General features: G+C 34.0%; 4 protein-coding genes across 5 annotated transcripts; all 4 read left to right on the top strand.

The window, feature by feature from the left end:
* The first annotated feature begins 101 nt into the window (after window positions 1-101).
* Window positions 102-5,314, top strand: LOC108479775 (uncharacterized). The gene is made up of 9 exons (XM_017782554.2): window positions 102-655; window positions 1,967-2,164; window positions 2,350-2,447; window positions 3,106-3,190; window positions 3,268-3,471; window positions 3,540-3,796; window positions 4,336-4,426; window positions 4,535-4,751; window positions 4,849-5,314. Exons 1-9 carry the CDS (start codon window positions 437-439, stop codon window positions 5,058-5,060), a joined length of 1,581 nt encoding a protein of 526 aa, XP_017638043.1. The 5' UTR covers window positions 102-436; the 3' UTR covers window positions 5,061-5,314.
* A 5,257-nt stretch (window positions 5,315-10,571) lies between these two features.
* On the top strand, window positions 10,572-12,495 carry LOC108478698 (methyl jasmonate esterase 1-like). The gene is made up of 3 exons (XM_017781173.2): window positions 10,572-11,142; window positions 11,234-11,365; window positions 12,124-12,495. The coding sequence occupies exons 1-3, from the start codon at window positions 10,702-10,704 to the stop codon at window positions 12,430-12,432; spliced, it is 882 nt and encodes a 293-aa protein (XP_017636662.2). The 5' UTR covers window positions 10,572-10,701; the 3' UTR covers window positions 12,433-12,495.
* A 4,667-nt stretch (window positions 12,496-17,162) lies between these two features.
* On the top strand, window positions 17,163-18,712 carry LOC128285682 (methyl jasmonate esterase 1-like). Its single transcript, XM_053023551.1, has 3 exons — window positions 17,163-17,697; window positions 17,777-17,908; window positions 18,258-18,712. The coding sequence occupies exons 1-3, from the start codon at window positions 17,257-17,259 to the stop codon at window positions 18,549-18,551; spliced, it is 867 nt and encodes a 288-aa protein (XP_052879511.1). The 5' UTR covers window positions 17,163-17,256; the 3' UTR covers window positions 18,552-18,712.
* A 1,116-nt stretch (window positions 18,713-19,828) lies between these two features.
* Window positions 19,829-22,925, top strand: LOC108479951 (uncharacterized). 2 transcript variants are annotated; one of them, XM_053022629.1, is made up of 4 exons: window positions 19,829-20,252; window positions 21,229-21,657; window positions 21,973-22,170; window positions 22,508-22,925. In XM_053022629.1, the coding sequence occupies exons 1-4, from the start codon at window positions 20,142-20,144 to the stop codon at window positions 22,523-22,525; spliced, it is 756 nt and encodes a 251-aa protein (XP_052878589.1). In that variant the 5' UTR covers window positions 19,829-20,141; the 3' UTR covers window positions 22,526-22,925. The 2 variants fall into 2 exon arrangements, with proteins under 2 accessions (XP_052878589.1, XP_052878588.1); XM_053022628.1 differs by having other exon boundaries at window positions 19,837-20,252; window positions 21,973-22,216.
* The last annotated feature ends 374 nt before the right edge of the window (window positions 22,926-23,299 follow it).

Here is a 23,299-nt window from a genome sequence, read left to right as displayed (position 1 = left end):
AATTATAACTCTTTTAATTAATTGACTAAAATGAAAATTTACTCATAATTGGGGGAGTAATGGTAGTTTACCCTTAAAACTTTAATCCAATCTGTGGATAATGGGTTGAGAATGTGAATAGAATAGGTTTGTTCTGGCCCAGTGGCCCCAACCAATCATAAAACGGCAGCGTTAGGTTTGCTTATGGTTTGAAAGTCGATTGCCTTTGGTCGCACGTTGAGTCACGGTTTCGTGGTCAATTATCGACTGAAAACAGCCGCTATCCCCCTCGACTCTCAACAACTTGAACCTCCAACTATCCTTGCACAGATCTCATTCAACCTTTTCTCTAAAATACCAGAAAATCGAAGCCAAACATAACTTTTTTCTTAAATAGGTTCTTTGTTTGATATACCAACTTTTAATTTGTTCTTTTATACGAAAGCAAAGAAAAGAAATGGAAGATGCCAAGAACCCACCACCACAACAATTAGTATCTTCAGAAAAGGAAGAGCTAGGAAAAGAAGAAGAACCCAAAACGGAGGAGCAATTAGCGGCTTCAACTACAGCGCCAAATAGTGGAGGAGGATGGGGCGGTTGGGGTTTCTCTGCTTTCTCGGTTCTCTCAGATCTTCAAAAGGCTGCCACTGTTGCCGCTGAGGAGATCTCTCGCAATGTACGCCTCATTTTTTTCCCTTTTTATAATCATTTTCCGGGATTTGTTATTCCAATGAAAGATTGTTTATTTTATTATGTTTAGATATGTGGGTTTGAGTGAATCTAGATCTTGGACTGAAACATTCTGTTTTGGGACTGTTTTTTCGAATACCCATTTTGAAGTGTGCATCACTTTGTTGTTTAATTTAGCAGGTTTTTGATACTGTGGAAACCTTATTCAGTATGGGTTTAGTTATTAGAGATTTTTGGTTTTGATGAATTAAACCTTACTCTGTGTTTAATACGTGAAGCATTGTAGGAAGAGAAAAATGAAGTTCGCTGTTCAAAAACCTAATCTTTTATTAAAATTCATATCCTAGGTGTTGGATTTGCATGGTCTGAATTTGGTCATTACATAATAAAGAATTAATTGCAGTAGAATTCCTTACTTGCCCCAGCCTTTTCATGAACTCCCGTATCCATAAAATGGTTATAATGTATGTAATCAATTTGATTATGGCAAAGGAAATATGTGTTATTTATCCATAATGAACTCTTTTTCTATTTTTTTCCCCAATTCTAGGTGGAGCCTTTTGTGATTTGCTTTTAAATGCATTTTGTCAAAGATGCAGCTTGCTGTTTGAGGACCGAAGAAGTTGCTACTGTAGTCATTTATTCGTTACGTTAGACCTGCTGGTTGTAGAAATATCTTTAAGTTTCACATAGATACTAGATGTTGTGATTTATTACTGAAATTACATTCCTTACAAAGAACTCTATTCACTATTTTGGGTGAAAATTTGTCCGACTCATTATTTGAAAACGAGTCTTGTCAAACTTGCAACTAGGCCATTTTGCTTAAGGAATCTGAGTTAAATTTATACTTTTCCTATTTGGTTTCAGGGATCACTTGCATTTTGCTTTTCCTATGCAAACTATTGCTATTTTATCCTTGGTGAATTTGGAAATGTTGAATAGGAAAAATGGTATAATAATATTAAGATCAACAAGTGCCCCCTTAAGGTCAATAATTTTCATATTTTCACTGTCCTCTTAACACTTTCAGATTTCAGTTTGTGCAGTATGAGTTTTTAGGCTTTGGGAAGTAATATGTCGCTTTTAAACATTTCAAATGGTTACTTGAAAGTTTCTTGATTCCAGTTGTGAGAATCCTCTTTATGGTATCCAGTAATGAGAATTATCTTTATGATCTAGAAAGATCCTGAATAACATAAATTGATAATTATAGGAGATTTATGCAACTTCTCATGTAATAATTAGTTATAGGAGGTTGTTTTCAATTTTGTTAAGCAGTGCTTTCTGGATGCAGGCTTCTGTGGTTGCAGAGAAGGCTGCAAAGAGCATTGCAGATATACAAATTGCTGAAGAGTCAGAATCTTCTAAGGCAGATGAAGCAGAAGAATCTCCAAGTGAAAAGGAAAGTGAGGATGAGGATGAGGATGACAAGCTACGAAAATCTGCTCTGGATAAGTTAGAGAAAGCAAGTGGCGATTCTTTCCTTGGTCAGGCAAGTCATTTTTATATTATTTTTACTAGTATTTGCTGTACAAATCTGGAATGATGGTAATTTTCTCTAAGCTTTGTTTCTGCAGACACACCAAGGTGTGTACTCAGTTGTACCATATCGTTCTGATGGACCAGAATCAATATTTTGGTTTATTATCTTTTATATTCTACTTTCATTGTTTGCAGGGTTTGAAGGTTTTTGACAACTCTGTTGAAAATTTTGCTTCTGGTGCATGGCAGGCACTAGGGAGTGCATGGAAGGGGGGTACCAATTTTGTTCAGAAGTATGTTTCATGTCTTTCAATGTGTCATTTTATTTGCATCATGTTATTGATTGCATACGGCAGAAGATTGATTGTTCAAATTGCAAGCTATATAGAGTTTGGTTTTAAAATAATTAGTTGGTTTCCAGGAGCTAACAAACAAAAAAAAAGAGAAAAAAGAATTGATGCTTGTTAATTGCAATGCGTCTTCAAAACAAATCTTTGGAAGTCCTTCAGTGTGAATATTTAATTTCTAACTAGTGGATTCAGAGTTCTACTATCATAGAATATTTTCCCATATATTGGATCTTACCTTTCCTCTGTAAAAGCCATGATGTGACTGTATGTTCAAGACATTAACCACTCATGTATCACTTGGGACTCTGTAGAATTTTCCTGGCGTTGAGAATATTCAGATGTCATGTTTGGATAGACTTATTTCTAGAAATGGGATTTGTTATGCTAAGATAAACAAGTGAGTACCATAGGCTGCTGCTTGATTTTGTGCTTCCATTGTCTAATTTCCTTCTATTTTCTATTTTGTGCTTCATTATATAATTTTCCTCAATTTTCTCCTGATGCAGTGGCATTCCATAGTTCATAGTTGCCATAGAACTCAAGAAACGGATACTTGTGAAAGCATTTTTCCACTAATAGGTTTGTCTCTTTTATTGTATAGGCTTGAGCATTCTGCTGTGAACATTGCAGATTCCATTCAGCATGGAGGTTTACCCGCTGGTTCAGTTGCACCCTCATTAATTGAGGTTTGTCATTGTTCAGTCCCTGTTATCCTGTTTGGTAATGTTATGATGATCTCTTGTTTCTCACATTTATATTGCAGTCTGGAAAAGCCTTTACGACAAAGGGAATGCAAGTGCTTGAATATGTGGGAAAGGAGACTATGGATTTACTGATCAATGAAACTGGTATAGAAGTTGAAAAGAACTCTAAGGGCACTGAGCATCTATCTGATGAGGATCAGTCGGTAGAGGAAGTTAGTTTTGATCGATGCTTCTACATATACGGAGGTCCAGAGCAGTTAGAGGTTAGCTTCTTATACTTGAAGTTGATATTTGATGATTAAAATGACTAAATTTTTTTTACATAACTCAGGAACTGGAAGCATTATCCAGCCATTATGCCCTTCTGTTTAACCGGAGAAAAGCAAAATTGCCTTCTGAACAGAAATCTGTGTATGAGGGAAAGCTTAAACAAATCCAACAAATTTTCAGTTTAGATGCTGAAATTGATGGAAATGGTCCACAGTCGGCCAAAGGAAAGAAAATAGAGACTGGAACTGATGGCAGTCATGATGAGATGAAAATTTTACATGATTCAAGTGTCAGCAAGGCTGCTGATATGGCTGTTGGGTAATTTGCTGAACACAGATGGCTTTTCATTTACCTTAGCTTAGAAATTGTCTGCTCCATGGCATTAGTGGCCAATGGCTATATACTGTGGTTCTCTGATTGTCTGCACTACTTATAGGCATCTTTTGTTTGGGCTTTCTTTCAGGAGCTCATCCATTAAATATCAAATTGGAATTTTCTTTTAATGAGTTGGTTTTGGTTTTGGTTCTATATGCTAAGTAGCCTTTGCTTGATAACTATTCCATTTTTGTCCTTTGGAATTTAAGTCTTAGACATGCTTTGGAATGCACAATAATAGATTTTGACCTAACATTTTTTATATTATAAGCATGGGTGCAACTTGCAAGTTTGTAGGGTTTCTGGATCCAGTATGAACTCAGAATGGGTATACAGCAATAGTGATATAACTCTTGTTCTGAACTATCAACTCATATTATAGTGTTGTAAACTTTTATTTGTCGTCTTTTTTTCTTCTTCTCATAAGCATAGTGATATTCATAATTGTTGCTGGTCTGTTGTTAATTCCACAACATTTCCAGGTTCACAAATGCATTGGCAGGATTAGCTGTTAATGATGTAATTCAAAGAACTGCTGGAAGGCTAGATTCGCTGCACTCAGAGGGGGTTCATGTATTGAGATGTTTTCAAATTCTTTTCAACATTTTGATAATTATTTTTGAACATGATTTTCATTTCCTGTACCTTGGCGATCTTAAAAGATTATGCGCGTCTATGCAGAGGCTTTCAGAAATGTGCTGTTTAGCAATGTCTCATCTCCTGATGCTGGGTAAATCTGTCATATCTGGTTCTAACAAAGTTCAAGATGAAGATGCCGATGGTGATATGATGAATATTGACTGGCCAGAAGATTCTGTTGAGAAGGCTAAACTAATAAGATTGAAGGCACAATCAATGACAGGATACGTGGAAGCTGTATCCAGCAGCTTTATCACAGGTTAATTTCCTTGTACTTCTTTGTTATCAGTTATATTATATATGTTTAACATTGGTATGCATCTCAGCCGAGGGTGATTATCTTTAAATGTGTTCAGGCATATCCGATGTAGCTGGAGCTTATCTAGCGGCCATTAAGAGTGTTAATGCAGATTCACATGAAGCACTTACAAAAGCATCTATCCAGGAGAAAGCTAATTCCTTCTCTGAACATCTCCGTAGTGATCAGAACATTGCAGTGAGCAAAATCCAGGATGGACTCCAAAATTTGTCGTATGTGGTCCTTTCGAACTCAATGCCAGCTGCTTGAAAACCTGAATTCTCTGCATGTCTTGTTAGTGCGAATGTAAATAGTTGCATCTTAGATGGGTTTTAACCCCCAGTATTACTAAACTTTTTGTGCTCTACACCATTGAAACTGAACTCATTTTTTAAGCAGGGGGTAAAGCAGTTTCTTTTGTGTAGATTTCATTGTTAAACTTGAATGTTAATCTGGAATGTTAAACAAACCATTTCCACGTTAAGGATCAAATGAAATTCAAACATCATGTTCTTTTTTACGGATTTCAAATGTTTTAAGAAAATTTTCTTGTTCTTGATTTTATGGTCACTATTTTGGAAAACTGAACTGCGACCTTTGTGCTTTACATGAAACAGTGAACTGCACCATACAGTGAGTGAAGGTGGGGGTAAGTCATATAATGCAAACATAAAATGCAACGCGCAAGTCATTTGATCTCAATTTGACACACTGATCTAAATCTTGCCAACTAGGTTCCACTGGCCGAACTTTGATACCAGGGAAGCCTAACGGAGCCCCACTCATTGACCATGCTGTATGTAATTCTAGTGATATCAAAGAACTTATTTCGGATGCTGGAAACCAATGCAAAAAGTTGGAATTTGGAATAGTGGCCAATGGTTGAGAAGGCAACAAAAACATTGTTTTATGGGGCGATGTAGGAAAATGAGAAAGTTAAAAGAACAGGATGTCATCGTCAACTACAAAAACCTTTGGACCAGAAAATTCAGAAATACAAAGTACACAAATAACAAATAAGAAAAAGGAAAAAGGTCTGGCTATGGAGTGACGTTTGTAAGCGCAACCTCCTTAAGGTAGATAACGATAATACAAGTTTTCCATGACTGTTAACTCGAGATTCTAACTTTAGGTCAATGTGAATCCTAAGTTCAGCCACCTAAAACAAATAGCTGTGTTAACAATGTTAGCATGTGATTAAGAGTAAGATGAAACATCCTGTATAACTGTTGCAACACTAAATAACAAAACAAACTAGATCCTACGAAGTTACAGGAACCTCAACCTCATAATCTGACCCCTGGATCATCCCAACCAATAAAGTTATCAAGCCAAAAGATTGTAGCTTTATTCAAGGTCTTGTTCCTCGCCTTAAATAAAGCTATCAAGTTTAGTTAAGCCTTTCCTCTGAGGAGGTCATTGCCTCCTCACTCCCTTTGATCTCTTCGGTTGGCAATTCCATTAGTTCTGGACCATAATCATGTCTCAAGAACCTAAGCTGATGCTTCATTAACTCGATTTCTTTTTTATATGCCCCACAGATCTCGTCTTACTTGTAATGTCTTTAACGCGACCCGAATCATCGAGTCCAAATTTCGAGTGTTATTGCACATAATATTTAACAAAATTTTCAAAACAGCTCTCTTCAACTCGACTTTTAAACATTTTTAAAATTACTATATTTAATCTTATTTTTAAAGAAGCAATTGAAAATATTTAGACATAATAGAATACATTAGACTTGTCACCAGTGGTGGAGCATAATGAAGACCCAGGGGGGCCATGGCCCCTATAAAATGGTAAATTTTTAATTTAAGCCCTTTATAATTTATAAAATTTTAAATTAGTAATAGTAAAATTGCACTTTAACCTTTCAAAAATGATAAAAAATTGGTTTAACCCTTTAAAAATTATAAAGATATAGGCTATTAAAATGATGAAATTGTATTTTTACTATCGCAAAAATATACAATTTAATTCCGCCCCAAAAAAACTTAGGCTCTGCCATTACTTGTCACTATATCTTTTACATTTCAAACATGTACTAAAGATAGAGTCTTTAAAGCATAATTCTACAATACGCCTTATTTACTAATGGTCCACCGTATGCATAGCAACCTGCTTCGCCGCTACATTGGCACACTGCTTGCTTGTCCCTCCTGTCGAGCTCGTTCATATAAAAATATGAAACATAATCATAACACTTGTAAGTTCAGGAGAACTTATTAAGCTTGAATATAAATTACCTTTTTAAACTTACTTATTGAATTCTTCATCATGCAAAATCAGATTACTCAATTCTGTTATTGGCGGATACCTTCACATCGTCGGATAACCTCGTACTTATACACCACTTATGTTCTTAACTTATCATTTTTCATCTTACTAAAAGGCTGACTCAAGATTTTACCAGTTAATACTGCCATTTCTCTTCCCTTCAACAACCATAAAATAGTTATTCCAGAACAGTCAACCACAAGTACTATTCTCTTGGCGGATACTACTTACAAATCTTACTTTTGGCGAATTACCATGATAAGTACACTTTAGATCATTCAAATGAATTCTGCACATCTTTGTTACAAAACACCAGACACTCAAGCTAACAACTTCAATTCCTTAGGGACCCAGAACCAGGCATGATACTATTCAAATATGGCAGAGTCCAAATAACATATGGATACTTATATCTTTCATAATTGCGAATACACCCGTATTTTTAACTAACAAATTATCATGGCGAATACCCTTTTTAAACATATAGATATATACTTCCTTTCAGGAAACATCCCTTATGACTCATTCGATACATCACAGAACTAACCATATAAAATAACTCCAAACATATCATTTCTTATCATAAAATTGATTATCAAAGAACACCCAGAGTGTACCCAGAATTCACCACAATTGCGATACATAATTCACCGCATAGACTTAGCAGAGTACGTAGCAAGGGCCAAACAAAATATGCCACAAAGGTAACATATAGAATATGCCACAAAGGTAGCATACAGAATACGCCACAAAGGCTAATCAGAATTCGTCACAAATGTCAAATAGAATGCGCAACAAAGGCTAACCAGAATTCGCCACAAAGGCCAATCAAAATGCCACCCAGGCACTCCATAAACTGTCTTGTTTGCAATATAGATTTGCCTAAACTCACATCGTGTGAGGTTTGCCCATCATCGCCCTGGGACATGCAGAAAACCTCAGTAGATGAATACGGCTCATCCACCCCTTTCTAGAATGTGCCATGACCATGGACTTCTTCAAAATTATCATACCGAAATTCATGTTTACTGTTCTGACAAACTTCTTTTAATACCATCGTGGTGTCAAAGCTCACATCACATAATCTCCCATCACTCTTCTACACCCATTTTTCTATCATTTTCAATCATATATCTAACATAAGTATATACTCAAGTAGGCTATACTCATTTTCTTAATCAAATCAGACTTCAATACACATTTCACACACATAAACACAAACATGTATCACAGTATGCATCCCAGGCACACACACACATAATTGCTTCAGAGAATCACTTACACCCACACATACAAATCATTACATACTTAAATTACAAGAACGTTATACAAAGATTACATATATATTTTTTCAATAGTCATTTAAGTACTCATGCATCGTTATTGGAACATCGATCACAAGAGATCTATCTAGAAGAACTTGTAGGAGTCGGCATTAGGGACTTACATGATACTCATCCATTGTAGCTCAAAGCACCAACCCAGATATCCTTCTCAAACCAGTAGTAACAACTGCTTAAAGGACATAAATTCACTATTACAACCCTCATGCATACAAATTCCATGACATTTAAATCGTAGATAACCCCATGCAAGACCTTATACTAACAACTTATTGTTCATATATCCCTTATAGACTTACTCTTCCAAAACTTAACATACAGAGTCGTAACACTTACCCAGAGATGGAATGACCACTAATTAAACTTAGAACCTTCACTTCCAACTTAACAAGGGAGAGATACAATTAGATTTAAAAAAAAAAAAGAATCAGAGAGTAATATTGAAAAAAGAATAACATTTCTCACAAACCATTCTCACATATATATAACTCAATTCTACGTAATGAAACTTAACAAATGCCACTTAATTTAGAGTTTGTCCTTCTTAATGGCCTACAAACTCCGAGAGAAATATGAATAAAGATATTGCATAACGAATATTAGACCAGTCAATCCGGTTGGTTTTTAATTAAATCATTTTACAACCCAACAAGCATAATACTCAAACAAACAAGACGTACTATACATTTGGCGGAACTCATACCATAATTACATTTTCGCTTAACAAAAATTTTCTCTTTAAATAGTAGAATGATCTAAAATAGAATCTTCATATACTTACACCGCGGTTACTATAAACCTACTCCTATTCACCAAAATAAACAAATTGGTGGATTACACTTCACCAAACAAAAATTTTCACTAATACACGTTTTAAACTCAAATCCGTCAGACTTGGGTGTGACAATTTTCCTTTTTGCCTACTCACTTTGTTTTATTTATTTATTTATTTATTTCAAGTAGTGTCTTAAGCCCCTTTTATTCTTCCAAACTCTTGAGCTTCCCCCAATATTTCTCTCCAGTCCGGTGAGTGCTTGGGCATTATCAAAGCCAATCCCTTCCCCAATAGTATTAGGCCTAAGTAAGCCTTATCCCACGATTTTTCCTTTTTCTTGTTGGGCATTCACAATGGCTTAAATCCAACACCATGTGCTCTGACTCATCAGAGAACAATAGCCCAACATCTTTCCCATGAGAATTTTAGTCAAGGACTGCCTATGGGGCACAACTTAAACACTTTCATCTTGTATTTTTAAATTTAAAGCTAAAATATATGCCCATCTTGTGGCTGTTCTCCATCGGCCAGCCTTTTTTTAAGAGTATAGAATATCAGTCCTGATTTTAGCCCCCCGTCTAACATAGTTTTTCCCACTAAAGTGATTTCCGGAATTAGGACTGTAAATGAATTGAGCTTAAACGAATAAATATTTGTTTATGTTCATTTGTTCATTTTTAAATTTGTTCGTGCTCAACTTGTGTTTGTTAAGAATTTTAAATTTTTGTTCACATTTATTTATTTAAAATTATTTGTGTTCATGTTCGTTTATTTAATATTCACGAACACGTTCATTTAACTTATTCAAACATGTTCGCGAACATTCAATGAATATGTTCACCAACAATGTTAATGAATAACAAACAAACAAACAAACAATAAATACATACATACACATATATTTGTTTAGATATAAAATAATTAAATATAAATATTAATAATTATATTATAAATAAAAACAATACAAACCAAGATAATTTTATTAATATATACTAATGAAATTTTTATAAGAAAATATCATTAATAAATAAACGAGTTAATAAACGAGCTTTTAAACGAGTTTATTTGTGAATATAAACGAACCGAACACACCTCAATTCGTGTTCATTCGTTTATTAAACGCATATAAAATTTTATTTATACTCACTTATTTAACTTAATAAACAAACATAAATCAACGTGATACAAACAATTCATTCAACATTAATTACACCCCAATGTGAATGTATTTCTACGATTTGGAGTCAACCGCCAAATTCAAAGAGAGAAACCCATCCTTGATATTGTTGTTTTGGTCCCGTGCACGTCATTGAAAATGTCATTATCCAGTGTCATGAGGCAGTGGGAAAAAAAAATAAATGGCACAAATTATTTATATACCCACCCATATTAATATACTATTTTTTCTAGTAAATTTGTTGTTCCAACTGAAAGATTTATAATATTTCATTCAACCAAAGTTTCAAGTGAAGAGCTTTGTCCATAACCAGATAATACCCAACACCCAACCTAAAACATGTATCAGATTTGGAAGCTCATGCTCTTAGTTTCACTTTTAATTTGCCACCTTCTATCCAAGGTGCCGGGAACATCATCGGAGCCACCAAAGCACTTTGTGCTGGTTCATGGGGCTTGCCATGGCGCTTGGTCATGGTACAAGGTGGTGCCACTGCTAAAATCAGGTGGCCACAATGTTACCGCCTTAGACCTGGGTGGGTCAGGGGTTGATCCACAGCAAGTCAACACTCTGAGATCGATCTCTGATTACATAAAGCCCTTGAGAGAAATCATGGCATCGTTACCCGATGAAGAAAAAGTGGTGCTTGTTGGTCACAGTTTAGGCGGTTTGGCCATCTCTCAAGCAATGGAAATGTTTCCGGAAAAAATCTCTGTAGCAGTTTTTGTGACAGCCCTCATGCCTGGTCCAACACTCAACGCTTCCATTCTCACTCAGAAGGTACGTACGTATGCAATGATGCAATGATGCAATGATCCATTTTATTATTGAATAAATTATTGAAAAGAAACTGGTTTGTTTTTGTTGAAAGGTATTACGTGATCTAGATCCCCAAATGGAGAACCATTATACATATGATGATGGGCCTAGCAGCCCTCCAACCACTTTCACTTTTCGTCCAATGTTCCTCTCTTCTAAACTCTACCAGCTCAGCCCACCTGAGGTACGATACTCTCATTACTGCTTCGGCTTCATAGGTCCGGTCTATTCGGGCTGAGTTTTTAATCAATTACTTGGTAATTCGGGTAAAAATTCATATGCTATTTAAAATTTTAGAATTTAGAGATAATAATCTTTTTCTTAAAAAGGAAATAAAATAAAAATATGTGAAAAATTAGAAAATAATAAAAATTATTTTTACTGTTTTCACTAAAAATATTTTGTAAGAATGAAAATAATTAAAACAAGGACTATTAACTTTAGATGAACTGCCCTTAGTTCAAACTCATGTAAACACAAAAGTATTTTCAATATTAAATTTGGTACACTGTTTTGAGTTCGTATAAATGTAGTTATTATATTTTATTTTTATTAGAAAAAAATAGTTACTAAGTTTGTTTTCATGTTTTTATTATTAAAAATATTATTTTATTTACCAAACATATTTTCAATTTAAAAAAAACAGAAAATGAAAACTATTCTCTAGAGATGAAAATAAAAATATTTTGAGAAACCAAACCGCCTTAGTCTCTTTACTTTTCAATTTCAAAATGCATGCATGTTTAATTGTTAACGTTATTAAACTTTTTTATTAAATTTATTGGTGTGAAATTCCGAAACTCATTTGATAGTAATATAATTAAAAAATGATATCGTAATGAACATGAATTCAATAGAATTCTGCATTATATAAAATACTTATCACACCTTAAATCTACTTATAGAATCTAAAAAAATGTATGAATAAAAAATTAATTGCAGGATTCTGCATTGGCAACTATGTTGATGAGACCAATACGGTTGTATAGTGCAGAAGACATATCAAGAGTAATAGTACTCTCTCAGAAGATATACGGGTCGGTTAATCGGGTTTTTATAATTTCGGAAAAGGATTTGGCTATCAAGGAGGATATTGTAGGGTGGATGATCCGGGAAAACCCACCCCATCAAGTTGAAGTGATCAAAGGGTCTGATCATATGGTGATGATGTCCAAGCCTATCCAACTTTCTAATATGCTATTATGCTTAGCTAAAACTACAGTCATTGAATTTGAGACTTTAATAATATAGTCAACGCTAAAAGAAATTTAAAGTATTATAATCTATTTATAATATGTCCTTTTAAGAATATAATTTTATATCGTTCATATTTTTTATACACTTTAAATACAATTATGATATATATTTATCTCTTTATTAATTAAGTCTTTGAATATTTTCAAAAAATTAATTAAACCCTTATTCTTTTTTCACTCAATTAATCTCAATCACTTAAGCCATTAGATTGTTAAAGTTAACGGTCAACCGTTATAGAGTAATGACAACCATTTTTTTAGGTTGTTTTTGCTATGCGATACGTGAAGGTTGTGCCACGTGATGAAAATTGATATTTTATATTTCCACTGTCATGGAATTAAATTTCCTATGATTTGCATCCATAACTCTAGCTACTTTCTGGCAATATATGCACTTTGTATCCATCATCGCACATGCTTTTTCAACCACTTTTATGAATAACATCCTTGACCTCGTGAATGTTGAAGTCTAATGGTTTATTTGAGTGTGTAAAGAAATGACTATGGCCAAACCTTAAGGAAATAATCAATTGCTTTGGGTGTTGCAACATTGATGCAATGATGTCGTGACACCGACCCTCCATCACTTCAGGGGAGCAAAACTTCAATGAAAAATCAACTTGGAGTAGTCTGCCAAAGATGTCGTAACACTAGGTGTGTTGTATCGTGACACTAGGCGCGATCAGTAAGTCAACTAGTGATTAGCCGATTTAGGCTTATGAATGAATGCATTTTTTTAATTAATCGCTTATTCAACAAGTGATTTAGCGGGTTTGCAAACCAACATAGCTTTGTAATTAATTTTCAATGTTAATCTTGAATTACCATGGTGAATACCATTTTTAAACTTATAGATATATACTTCCTTTCAGGAAACTTCCCTTATGACTCCTTCGATACATCACAGAGCTAACCATACCAAAATAACTCCAGACATATCATTTCTTACCATAAAATTGATTATCAAAGAACACCTAGAGTGTACCCAGAATTCACCACAATTATGATACATAATTCACCACAATTGCGATACATAATTTACCACATAGACTTAGCAGAGGACGTAGCAAGGGCCAAATAGAATATACCACAAAGGTAACATATAGAATATGCCACAAAGGTAGCATAAAGAATATGCCACAAAGGCTAATCAGAATTTGCCACAAATGTCAAACAAAATGCGCCACAAAGGCTAACCAAAATTCGCCACAAAGGCCAATCAAAATTCCACCCAGGCATTCCATGAACTGTTGTGTTTGCGATATAGATTTGCCTAAACTCACATCGTGTGAGGTTTGTCCATCGTCGCCCTGGGACACACAGAAAACCTCAGTAGATAAATGCAGCTCATCTGCCCCTTTCTAGTATGTGCCATGACCATGGACTTCTTTAGAATTATCATACCGAAATTCATGTATATTGAATACCACCATGGTGTCAAAGCTCACATCACATAATCTCCCATTACTCTTTTACACCCCATTTCTTTAACATTTTCAATCATATATCTAACATAAGTATACACTCAGGTAGGTTGTACTCATTTTCTTAATCAAATCAGACTTCAATACAAGTTTCACACACATAAACACAAACATGTATCACAGTATACGTCCCAGGCACACACACATAATTGCTTCAAAGAATCACTTACACCCACACATACAAATCATTACATATTTAACTCACAAGAACGTTATACTAAGATTACATATATATTTTTTCAACTGTCATTTAAGAACTTATGCATCGTTATTGGAACATCGATCACAAGAGATCTATCTAGAAGAACTTGTGGGAATCGACATTAGAGACCCATGTGATACTCACCCATTGTAGCTCGAAGCTCTAACCCAGACATCCTTCTCAAACCAACAATAACAACTGCTTAAAGAACATAGATTCACTATTACAAACCTTATGCATACAAATTCCATGACATCTAAATCGTAGATAACCCCATGCAAGACCTTATACTAACAACTTATTGTTCATATACCCCTTATAGACTTACTCTTTCAAAACCTAAGATGTAGAGCCGTAACACTTACTCGGAGATGGAATGAGCACCGATTAAACCCAGAACCTTTGCTTCCAACTTAATAAGGGAGAGATACAATTAGATTTGAAAAAAAAAAAAGAATCAGAGAGTAATATTGAAAGAAGAATAACCTTTCTTACGAGCCCTTGTCACATATATAACCCAATTTTACTTAATGGAACTTACCAAATGTCACTTAATTTAGAGTTTGTCCTTCTTAATGGCCTTCAAACTAGAGGTGTGTATGGGCCGGGCCGAGCAGGGTTCGGGTCGTGCCCAACTAAAAATTTAGGCTCGTTTCCCAAATAATATGCCTAAATTTTTTTCCAAGCCCGACCCGAATAAAAATGTTAAAACCCAGGCCCGACCCGGCCCATCCATATTAATTTTTATTTTATTTTTATATAATTTTAAAATATATATAAACCATCAAAAATACTAAAAACATCAAAATAAATACTTCTCAACAAATTAAAATAAATTTTAAAAAATATGTATACTTAAACAACACTAAAATAGATGCAACTTAACAAGCAAATGTTTCTAAAATAATAACAACATTAACAAATGTCTTTAAAATAATAATAAAATTAATAATAAAATAAGTTTTATACAATATCTCAACAATAACAACAAAATAGTAGCAAAATAGGGAGAAAACAATAAGAAAATAATATTTAAAAAAAATATTTTTTGTCATGTAGTGAATTCGGGCCGGGCCCGGTCCAAAAATGTCTTACCCGAGGCTCAATCCGTTTTTTAAACGGGCTTTATTTTTTTGCTCAAGCCCATTTTTCGGGCCTATATTTTTGCCCAAACCCTTCTACATTTCAGGCGGGTCTTCGGGCAGGGTCGGGCCGGGTCACCCGGCCCATGCACACCTCTACTTCAAACTCCGAGAGAAATATAAATGAAGATATTGTATAATGGATATTAAACTAGTCAATCTAGTCGGTTTCTAATTAGATCATTTTATAACCCAACAAGCACACTACTCAAACAAACAAGGCGAACTATTCATTTAGTGGAACTCATACTATAATTACGTTTTCGCTTAACAAAATTTTTCTCTTTAAATAGTAGAATGACCTGAAATAGAATCTTCACTTACTTACACGGCGGTTAATATAAACATACTCCTATTCGCCAAAATAAACAAATGAGTGATTACACTTTGCGAAACAAATAATTTCACTGCTACACGTTTTAATCTCAAATCCGTCATACATGGGTGTGACAATTTTCCTTTTTGTCTACTCACTTTGTTTTATTTATTTATTTATTTCGAGAAGTGTCTTAAGCCCCTTTTATTCTTCCATACTCTTGAACTTCTACCTCATCAATAAGTTCAAATTTTCCCACGCCTAATGGATTCTAAAACAAAGAAAAAAAGGGAAAATATTGTATTTGGGGTCTACCTTAATAGGAAAGCTAAAACTCCATGCTCAACTTCCCCAATATTTCTCTCCAGTCCGGTGAGTGCTTGGGCATTATCAAAGCCAATCCCTTCCCCCATGGTATTAGGCTTAAGTAAGCCTCATCCCACGATACAATGGCTTACATCCAACACCATGTGCTCTGACTCATCAGAGAACAATTGCCCAACATCTTTCCCATGAGAATTTTAGTCAAGGGCTGACCATGGGGCACAGCTTAAACACTTTAATTTCATCTTGTATTTTTAAATTTAAAGCAAAAATGTATGGATTTATGCCCATCTTGTGGCTGTTCTCCACCGGCCAGCCTTTTTTTAAGAGTATAGAAAATCAGTCCTGATTTTAGCCCTCGTCTAACATATATAGTTTTCCCCACCAAAGTGATTTTCGGAATTAGGGCTGTAAATCAGAACAAATATTTGTCCATGTTTGTTTGTTTATTTTTAAATTTGTTCATGCTCAATTTGTGTTCGTTAAGAATTTTAAATTTTTTTCATATTCGTTTATTTAAAATTATTTCTGTTCATGTTCATTTATTTATTGTTCACGAATATGTTCATTTAATTTATTTGAACATGTTCACGAACAATGTTAATAAATAATAAACAAACAAACAAACAATAAATACATACACATATATTGTTTAGATATAAAATAGTCAAATATAAATATTAATAATTTTATTATAAATAAAAACAATACAAACCAAGATAATTTCATTAATATATATTAATAGAACAATAAACGAGTTTTAAGATAATTTTATTAATATATACTAATAGAATTTTTATAAGAAAATATCATTAATAAATGAACGAGTCAATAAACGAACTTATAAAATAGTTAATAAATGAACTTATAAATGAGCCAATAAACGAACTTGTTTGTGAATATAAACGAACCGAACACATCTCAATTCGTGTTCGTTCATTTATTAAATGAATATAAAAATTTTGTTTATACTTATTTATTTAACTTAATAAATGAACATTATACAAATAATTCACAAACAATTCATTGAATTTCCTGTTTAATTACACCCCGATCTGGAATGTATTTCTCTGGTTTGGAGTCAACCGCCAAATCCAAAGAGAGAAACCCATCCTTGATATCGTTGTTTTGGTCCCCGTGCCCATCATTGAAAATGTCATTATCCTGTGTCATGAGGCAAGTGGGGAAAAAAATAAATGACACAAATGATTTATATACCCATATTAATATACTATATTTTCTAGTTAATTTGTCATTCCAACTGAAAGATTTATAATATTGCATTCAACCAAAGCTCCAAGTGAAGAGCTTTGTCCATAACCAGATAATACCCAACACCCAACCTAAAAACATGTACCAGATTTGGAAGCTCATGCTCTTAGTTTCACTTTTAATTTGCCACCTTCTATCCAAGGTGCCGGGAACATCATCGGAGCCACCAAAGCAGTTTGTGCTGGTTCATGGGTCTTGCCATGGCGCTTGGTCATGGTACAAGGTGGTGCCACTGCTAAAATCAGGTGGCCACAATGTTACCGCCTTAGACCTGGGTGGGTCAGGGGTTGATCCACAGCAAGTCAACACTCTGAGATCGATCTCTGATTACATAAAGCCCTTGAGGGAATTCATGGCATCGTTACCCAATGAAGAAAAAGTGGTGCTTGTTGGTCACAGTTTAGGCGGTTTGGCCATCTCTCAAGCAATGGAAATGTTTCCGGAAAAAATCTCTGTAGCAGTTTTTGTGACAGCCTCCATGCCTGGTCCAATACTCAACGTTTCCATTCTCATTCAGAAGGTACGCATGCAATGATGCAATGATTCATTTTATTATTGAATAAATGATTGAAAAGAAACGAATTTGTTTTTGTTGAAAGGCATTACGTGATCAAGATTCCCAAATGGACAACCATTATACATATGATGATGGGCCTAGCAGCCCTCCAACCACCTTCACTTTTGGTCCAATGTTCCTCTCTTCTAAAGTCTACCAGCTCAGCCCACCTGAGGTACGATACTCACATTACTGCTTCGGCTTCATTGGTCCGGTCTATTCGGTCTGAGTTTGTAATTGGGGTAAAAATTCATATGCTATTTAAAATTTTAGAAGTTAGAGATAATAATTTTTAAAAAATAGAAAATAAAAATAAAAATATGTAAAAATTAGAAAATAATAAAAATTATATTTTTTAATAAATTTGTTGGTGTGACATTACAAAACTAATTTAATAGTCATGTAACTAAGAAAATGACATTGTAATGAACATAAATTCAATAGAATTCTCCATTATATAAAATATTTGTCACACCTTAAATCTACTTGTAGAATTAAAAAATGTAAAAAAAAATTAATTGCAGGATTCTGCATTGGCAAGTATGTTGATGAGACCAATACGGTTGTATAGTGCAGAAGACATGTCAAGAGAAATAGTACTCTCTCAGAAGAAATACGGGTCGGTTAATCGGGTTTTTATAATTTCAGAAAAGGATTTGGTCTCCAAGATGGATTTTGTAGGGTGGATGATTCGGGAAAACCCACCCCATCAAGTTGAAGTGATCAAAGGGTCCGATCATATGGTGATGATGTCCAAGCCTTTCCAACTTTCTAATCTGCTATTATGCTTAGCTAAATACTACAGTCATTCAATTTGAGACCCTGATAATACAGTCAACGCTAAAAAGATATAATCTATTTATAGTATTTTTATTATAAGATTTTAATGTCATTAGTTCAATCATTGAAATACTTAAACTGTTCTATTGTAACATTTAAAATAGTACAATTGACATTTCACATTTACAGTAAAGTCACTTTAATTTATAATACTTTTTACTAATTCTTTACTCGACATTCGTACACTATGACGTGATTAATAAGTTAACTAGTAGTAGCCGATTTAAGTTCTTGAATGAACACATCTTTTTAATTAATCACTTATTCAACAAGTGATTTAGCGGGATTGCAAACCAACATAGGTTTGTAATTAATTTTCAATGTTATCTTTAATTTTTTTTTAAAAAAGCAACATCAATATATAAGTTCCCCTAAAATACTACTATTATTTTATAAAAATATTTTTTTAAAAACTTAAATCATGTCCCATTCAAAGTCGCAAGGGTGATATTAGTTCGATTCGATCGAGTTTCTTTTGAATTTCTTAAACTTTTTATTATAATCCGGTTTAACTCGGTTTGATTTTCGATTTTTTCATATTATTTTTTTGTTTTGAATTTTTAAATTTATTTTGACAAAATGAGTTTTGTTTTATGAATTTTAAATATTATTTGACAAAATTTTAACTTTTTTCAGTAAATATTAAAAAATAATTTTCAACAACTTTTAAATTATTTTCATCATTTTAAATATAAAATGGGTAAACTACACCCACGATCACTTTAAAATACTGTTTGCCATATTTTGTTCACTCTATTTTTCTTTAATTTTAAAATGCCACACCAACAAATTTAATAAAAAATTTAACAACATTAGTAGTTGGATCTAAATTTGGAAATATGAAAAGTAGAGAGACTAAATTCCTTAGAAGTAAAAAATAGAAACTAAATTTCAATTATTCAAAGAGTAGAAGGACTTGTAGCATATTATAGAAATCAAAAGTAAAAAAAAAAGTATTTTGGGTTAATTATAGAGGTCCCTAACTTTGTAAAAAAAAATTCCACCTGTCAATCACTCTATGAGCTCATGTGTTATGTCAGCAATTTGTTAGTGAATCAACAGAATTTTTAGAGATAATTATTGATTCGGATAATTATTTAAATTAGAATAATCAAATTGAGAAAAAAATTTAGAAAGACCAAACAAACCTTATTTAAAAGTATAGTTTACTCATATTTTTAATATTTACATAATAAAAAATTAAAATAATTATATATTAAATAAAATAGAATACAGTTCCGCTTTCAGTAACACAGCTTTTGAACTTGCATATCATAAACCGTTCAAAGATAGATTCACCCATGCGTGAAATAGTCACGCTAGTAGCATAGCCTGGCTCTACCTATAAACCCTCCATCTACACGAACGTTTCTTTCTCCTCTATAAGCTCCAAGTAAAGAGAAGAGTCCCAAAGCCCCAACTATCAAAAGATACAGTCTTATCCCTCCCACACCCATTCTCCCACTATATCTGCAACAATGGCGATTTTGTGCCCTTCATAAAAAAATTTCCCCTCTGCAAGACATTTACTCATTAATCTCTAGAAAGGGTCTTTGTGATTATCGAAAATGGCAACAATCGCTGCATGTTCTTCTCACTTGTTATCTGCTTCTACCCATTTCCATGGCTTCCCTAAAACCTATCTAAAAATTCATTCCCCTTTTCTTCATAAGCTCAAGGTAAAGCTTTTCTCTTTCTCCTTTTGGGTTGGTTACCAATTAATTCCATACTGAATATTGGGTTTTATACCTGCTTTTAATTGGGTTGACCTTTTTTTTTTTGTGAGCTTTTGTCCTGTGTCTTTCTCAGTCTAGGGTAAAATTAGATATTAGAAATGGTTCTTGAATTGCATAATCTTATTGAATGCATCATCATTTACTTGTGAAATCACGCGTCTTCTTGTATCCAATATTGCTTCACGTTCATTCGCTCAACTAGCTAGCTTTATTCCCATATTACTTTGTATATCGACTAGTCGTAATACTTGCCAAAATAGCTATGGCTCTAGCTAGTGCTTCAAGTTATTCCGCTTGTATTGAGCTTTGGCCGGGCGAGTTGTGTCTTACCTAACTATGTTCATTGTAAAGTATGAAGGTACCGGATGCTAACAGCTTTTAAATTGATAGGTTGTTTTAGGGTTCTTTGTTTGTCAAAAGGAGCATGGGAAGTTATATGTTTATTGCATTTGCACATGTTTTATTTTGTTCAATTAACAGAAGTATTCCAGTTCTTGAATTGTTTCGCCTATCACTTTAAATTTTCCTTGTGATAGTGCTATGTTTTTGTTTCTGCTTTGAGGTATGATTACTTATTGGTATATGAATTTCTTTTTACTCGATTTGTTTGGTGACTTTGCTTAAAATTTTGGTTCTACAATCTATAGTAAGAAGCAGGTACTGTTCTTTTAAAAATAAACTGCCCATTTGAATGTCTGCTTTAATTCTTGTATCCTATCTCTCCTGGACAAGATTATCTTTGGCCAATAATCTTCATGCTGGATTCAACTTTATCAATTTAATTTTGACACATGGAATAGTGATGTTTTTTTGTTAAAGTTCAATGGTTGCTTACTAATTTACTTTTGCTTATTTTCACTTTACTTTAAAGACAAGATTATTTATCATACTTTTTTATGTGCTTACTTTGTTGTATCAGGATTCAACTCAGTATCTTGAAGCACACAAATGTGGTTTGAGCATGAAACAAAACCAAGTGATTCTGAATACTAAGCCAAGTATCTGTTCTGCTATAAATATGGCCACAGGCGAGTCTGGTGATCCTGAAAAAGTAAATTTTGACAATATAAAAGAGAAGGCAAGAAGACTGTGGGACAGTTCTCCTCAACCTGTGAAGAGATTTCCTTGGAACAGAGCTTTGGAGAACTTTGTTCAACTCATACTTGATCTTACACTAGCAGTGGTCAAATATCTAAGTGTACCCGTACTGGCAGTTTCATCCCTCAGTGAGATGTCCTACTGTGCGCATCAAAGGAAGTTGACCATCATCCCTGTTCCCCTACTCCTTGGCTTTGTACTCGCCGGGTTTCTGAAAGAAACTGCCTTGGAACTTTCTCCTCTTCTCAAGGTATGTATTTTGTTACTCATGAATAAAGGATGTTGGAAACTTAAACATGCTGGTTGAGCAGACTATTGAAATGCCTTGTCAATATTTATGAAATTGTTTACAGTCACTATGAGAATGCCTTATTTATGTCATTGTTCCTTAGTGTTTCTTGTAACTTTTGAGTCAGAATCTATCACAAAGAGAATGCCTGGACATGTTTATTATTGTTTCCCTTAGTAGAATTATTCAAAATGTCAAATATTGTTATTGACACAGTACATATGGGATAAAATGTTGGCACATAACATTCTGTCAATCTTTTGGCTTGTTTTTCAGGATGCAGAAGTTCCATGGCACCTGATTGCAATAGCAATATTCTTCACATTGGTCAAACTGCCAGGCCCATATTACCCATACTGGGGGCGGATTTTCATTCCTCACATTGCAAATGGAGCATTATTCAGGACTCTATGGTTTATGTTTTTGTGGTATCGCAGATCCAAAATATCAGGAGCTGAGTTGCCAAATAGTCTGGTAAATGTCAGAGATTCTGAAATTGAATAAGCAGTAATCTCAAGAGGTAAAGGTTTTTGGGTAGTGTGTGTAACATAGAAAATGATCGGTAATTGGTGCAGTTGTCTTTAGCTGTTAGTAATGATAATCTATGTCAAGTTGGTTATTAACATAGAAAATGATCGGTAATTGGTGCAGTTGTCTTTAGCTGTTAGTAATGATAATCTATGTCAATTTGGTTATTATCATAGACGCCCTTTCTTTTTAATAATTTTCCATTACTATGAGTAATGATGTCTAATTACTGAAGTCATACATGCACTTCTTAGCATAGCTAATGCCTCCCGTCTTATAACAGATTGCATTTTGTGTCTGAGAAACCGGCCAGGACAAGCTGCTTGGGAAAATATATCAGAACTGGAGAAGGCTTCGACAAACCTAACCGGCTGGTGATTGGGATTTTCAGCTTGAAACTTTGAGCACCAAAAATGCCCCAATCTTTTATTTTTTCTGTGTGCGTGTCTTGTTTCATTTAACCTTGAGTTTTGGGAGAGAAACTGGGGAACTTGCGGCTGTGTAGTCTTCTTTTCTGGACAGAATATCACGAGGATTTGGTCCAAACAGTGGCTAAAAGCTTGCATATAGTGGCAGTAGTGAAAATTTTTAAATACATAAATTACGCTTTCAGTATTTGTGATAAATGCAAAGTTGGTAAATTTTCTTTTGAAAGCGAACCTTTGACTCTTCTATCTATACGAGCAGCTGGTATTCCGAAACTTGTTTTCGCTATCATGTTGCATGTGAGGTTGGGATAATATTGGATAAAAGATGTGTTGATCTAATTGTAAATGTTACAGATGCGTTGATTTCTTCAACTAATTCCTCTAATCCAATGAAACTAAATTTCAACTTTATGATGTCTGAAACATGATATGAGCATGTCTCATTCTATGTTATTATCACCTATCATTGACTACTAACAACAGGTTTAACATGAGAATGGTCTAGATTCTGAAGAGTACTTATTCTAGGAAGTTGGAGCTTAAGGACATCAATTGTTTTGCCTTATCTATTAGTGGCTTTATATTATGCTGGTGTAATACAGGGTCTGCTGAAAATCTTAGCATTGAATACCATACATACATGTATA

Source organism: Gossypium arboreum, chromosome 12 (assembly GCF_025698485.1).
Source record: "Gossypium arboreum isolate Shixiya-1 chromosome 12, ASM2569848v2, whole genome shotgun sequence".
In the NCBI taxonomy this organism is placed as follows: domain Eukaryota; kingdom Viridiplantae; phylum Streptophyta; class Magnoliopsida; order Malvales; family Malvaceae; genus Gossypium; species Gossypium arboreum.
Note: the sequence above shows the minus strand (reverse complement) of the source record. Positions and strands in the feature narration are given on the sequence as shown.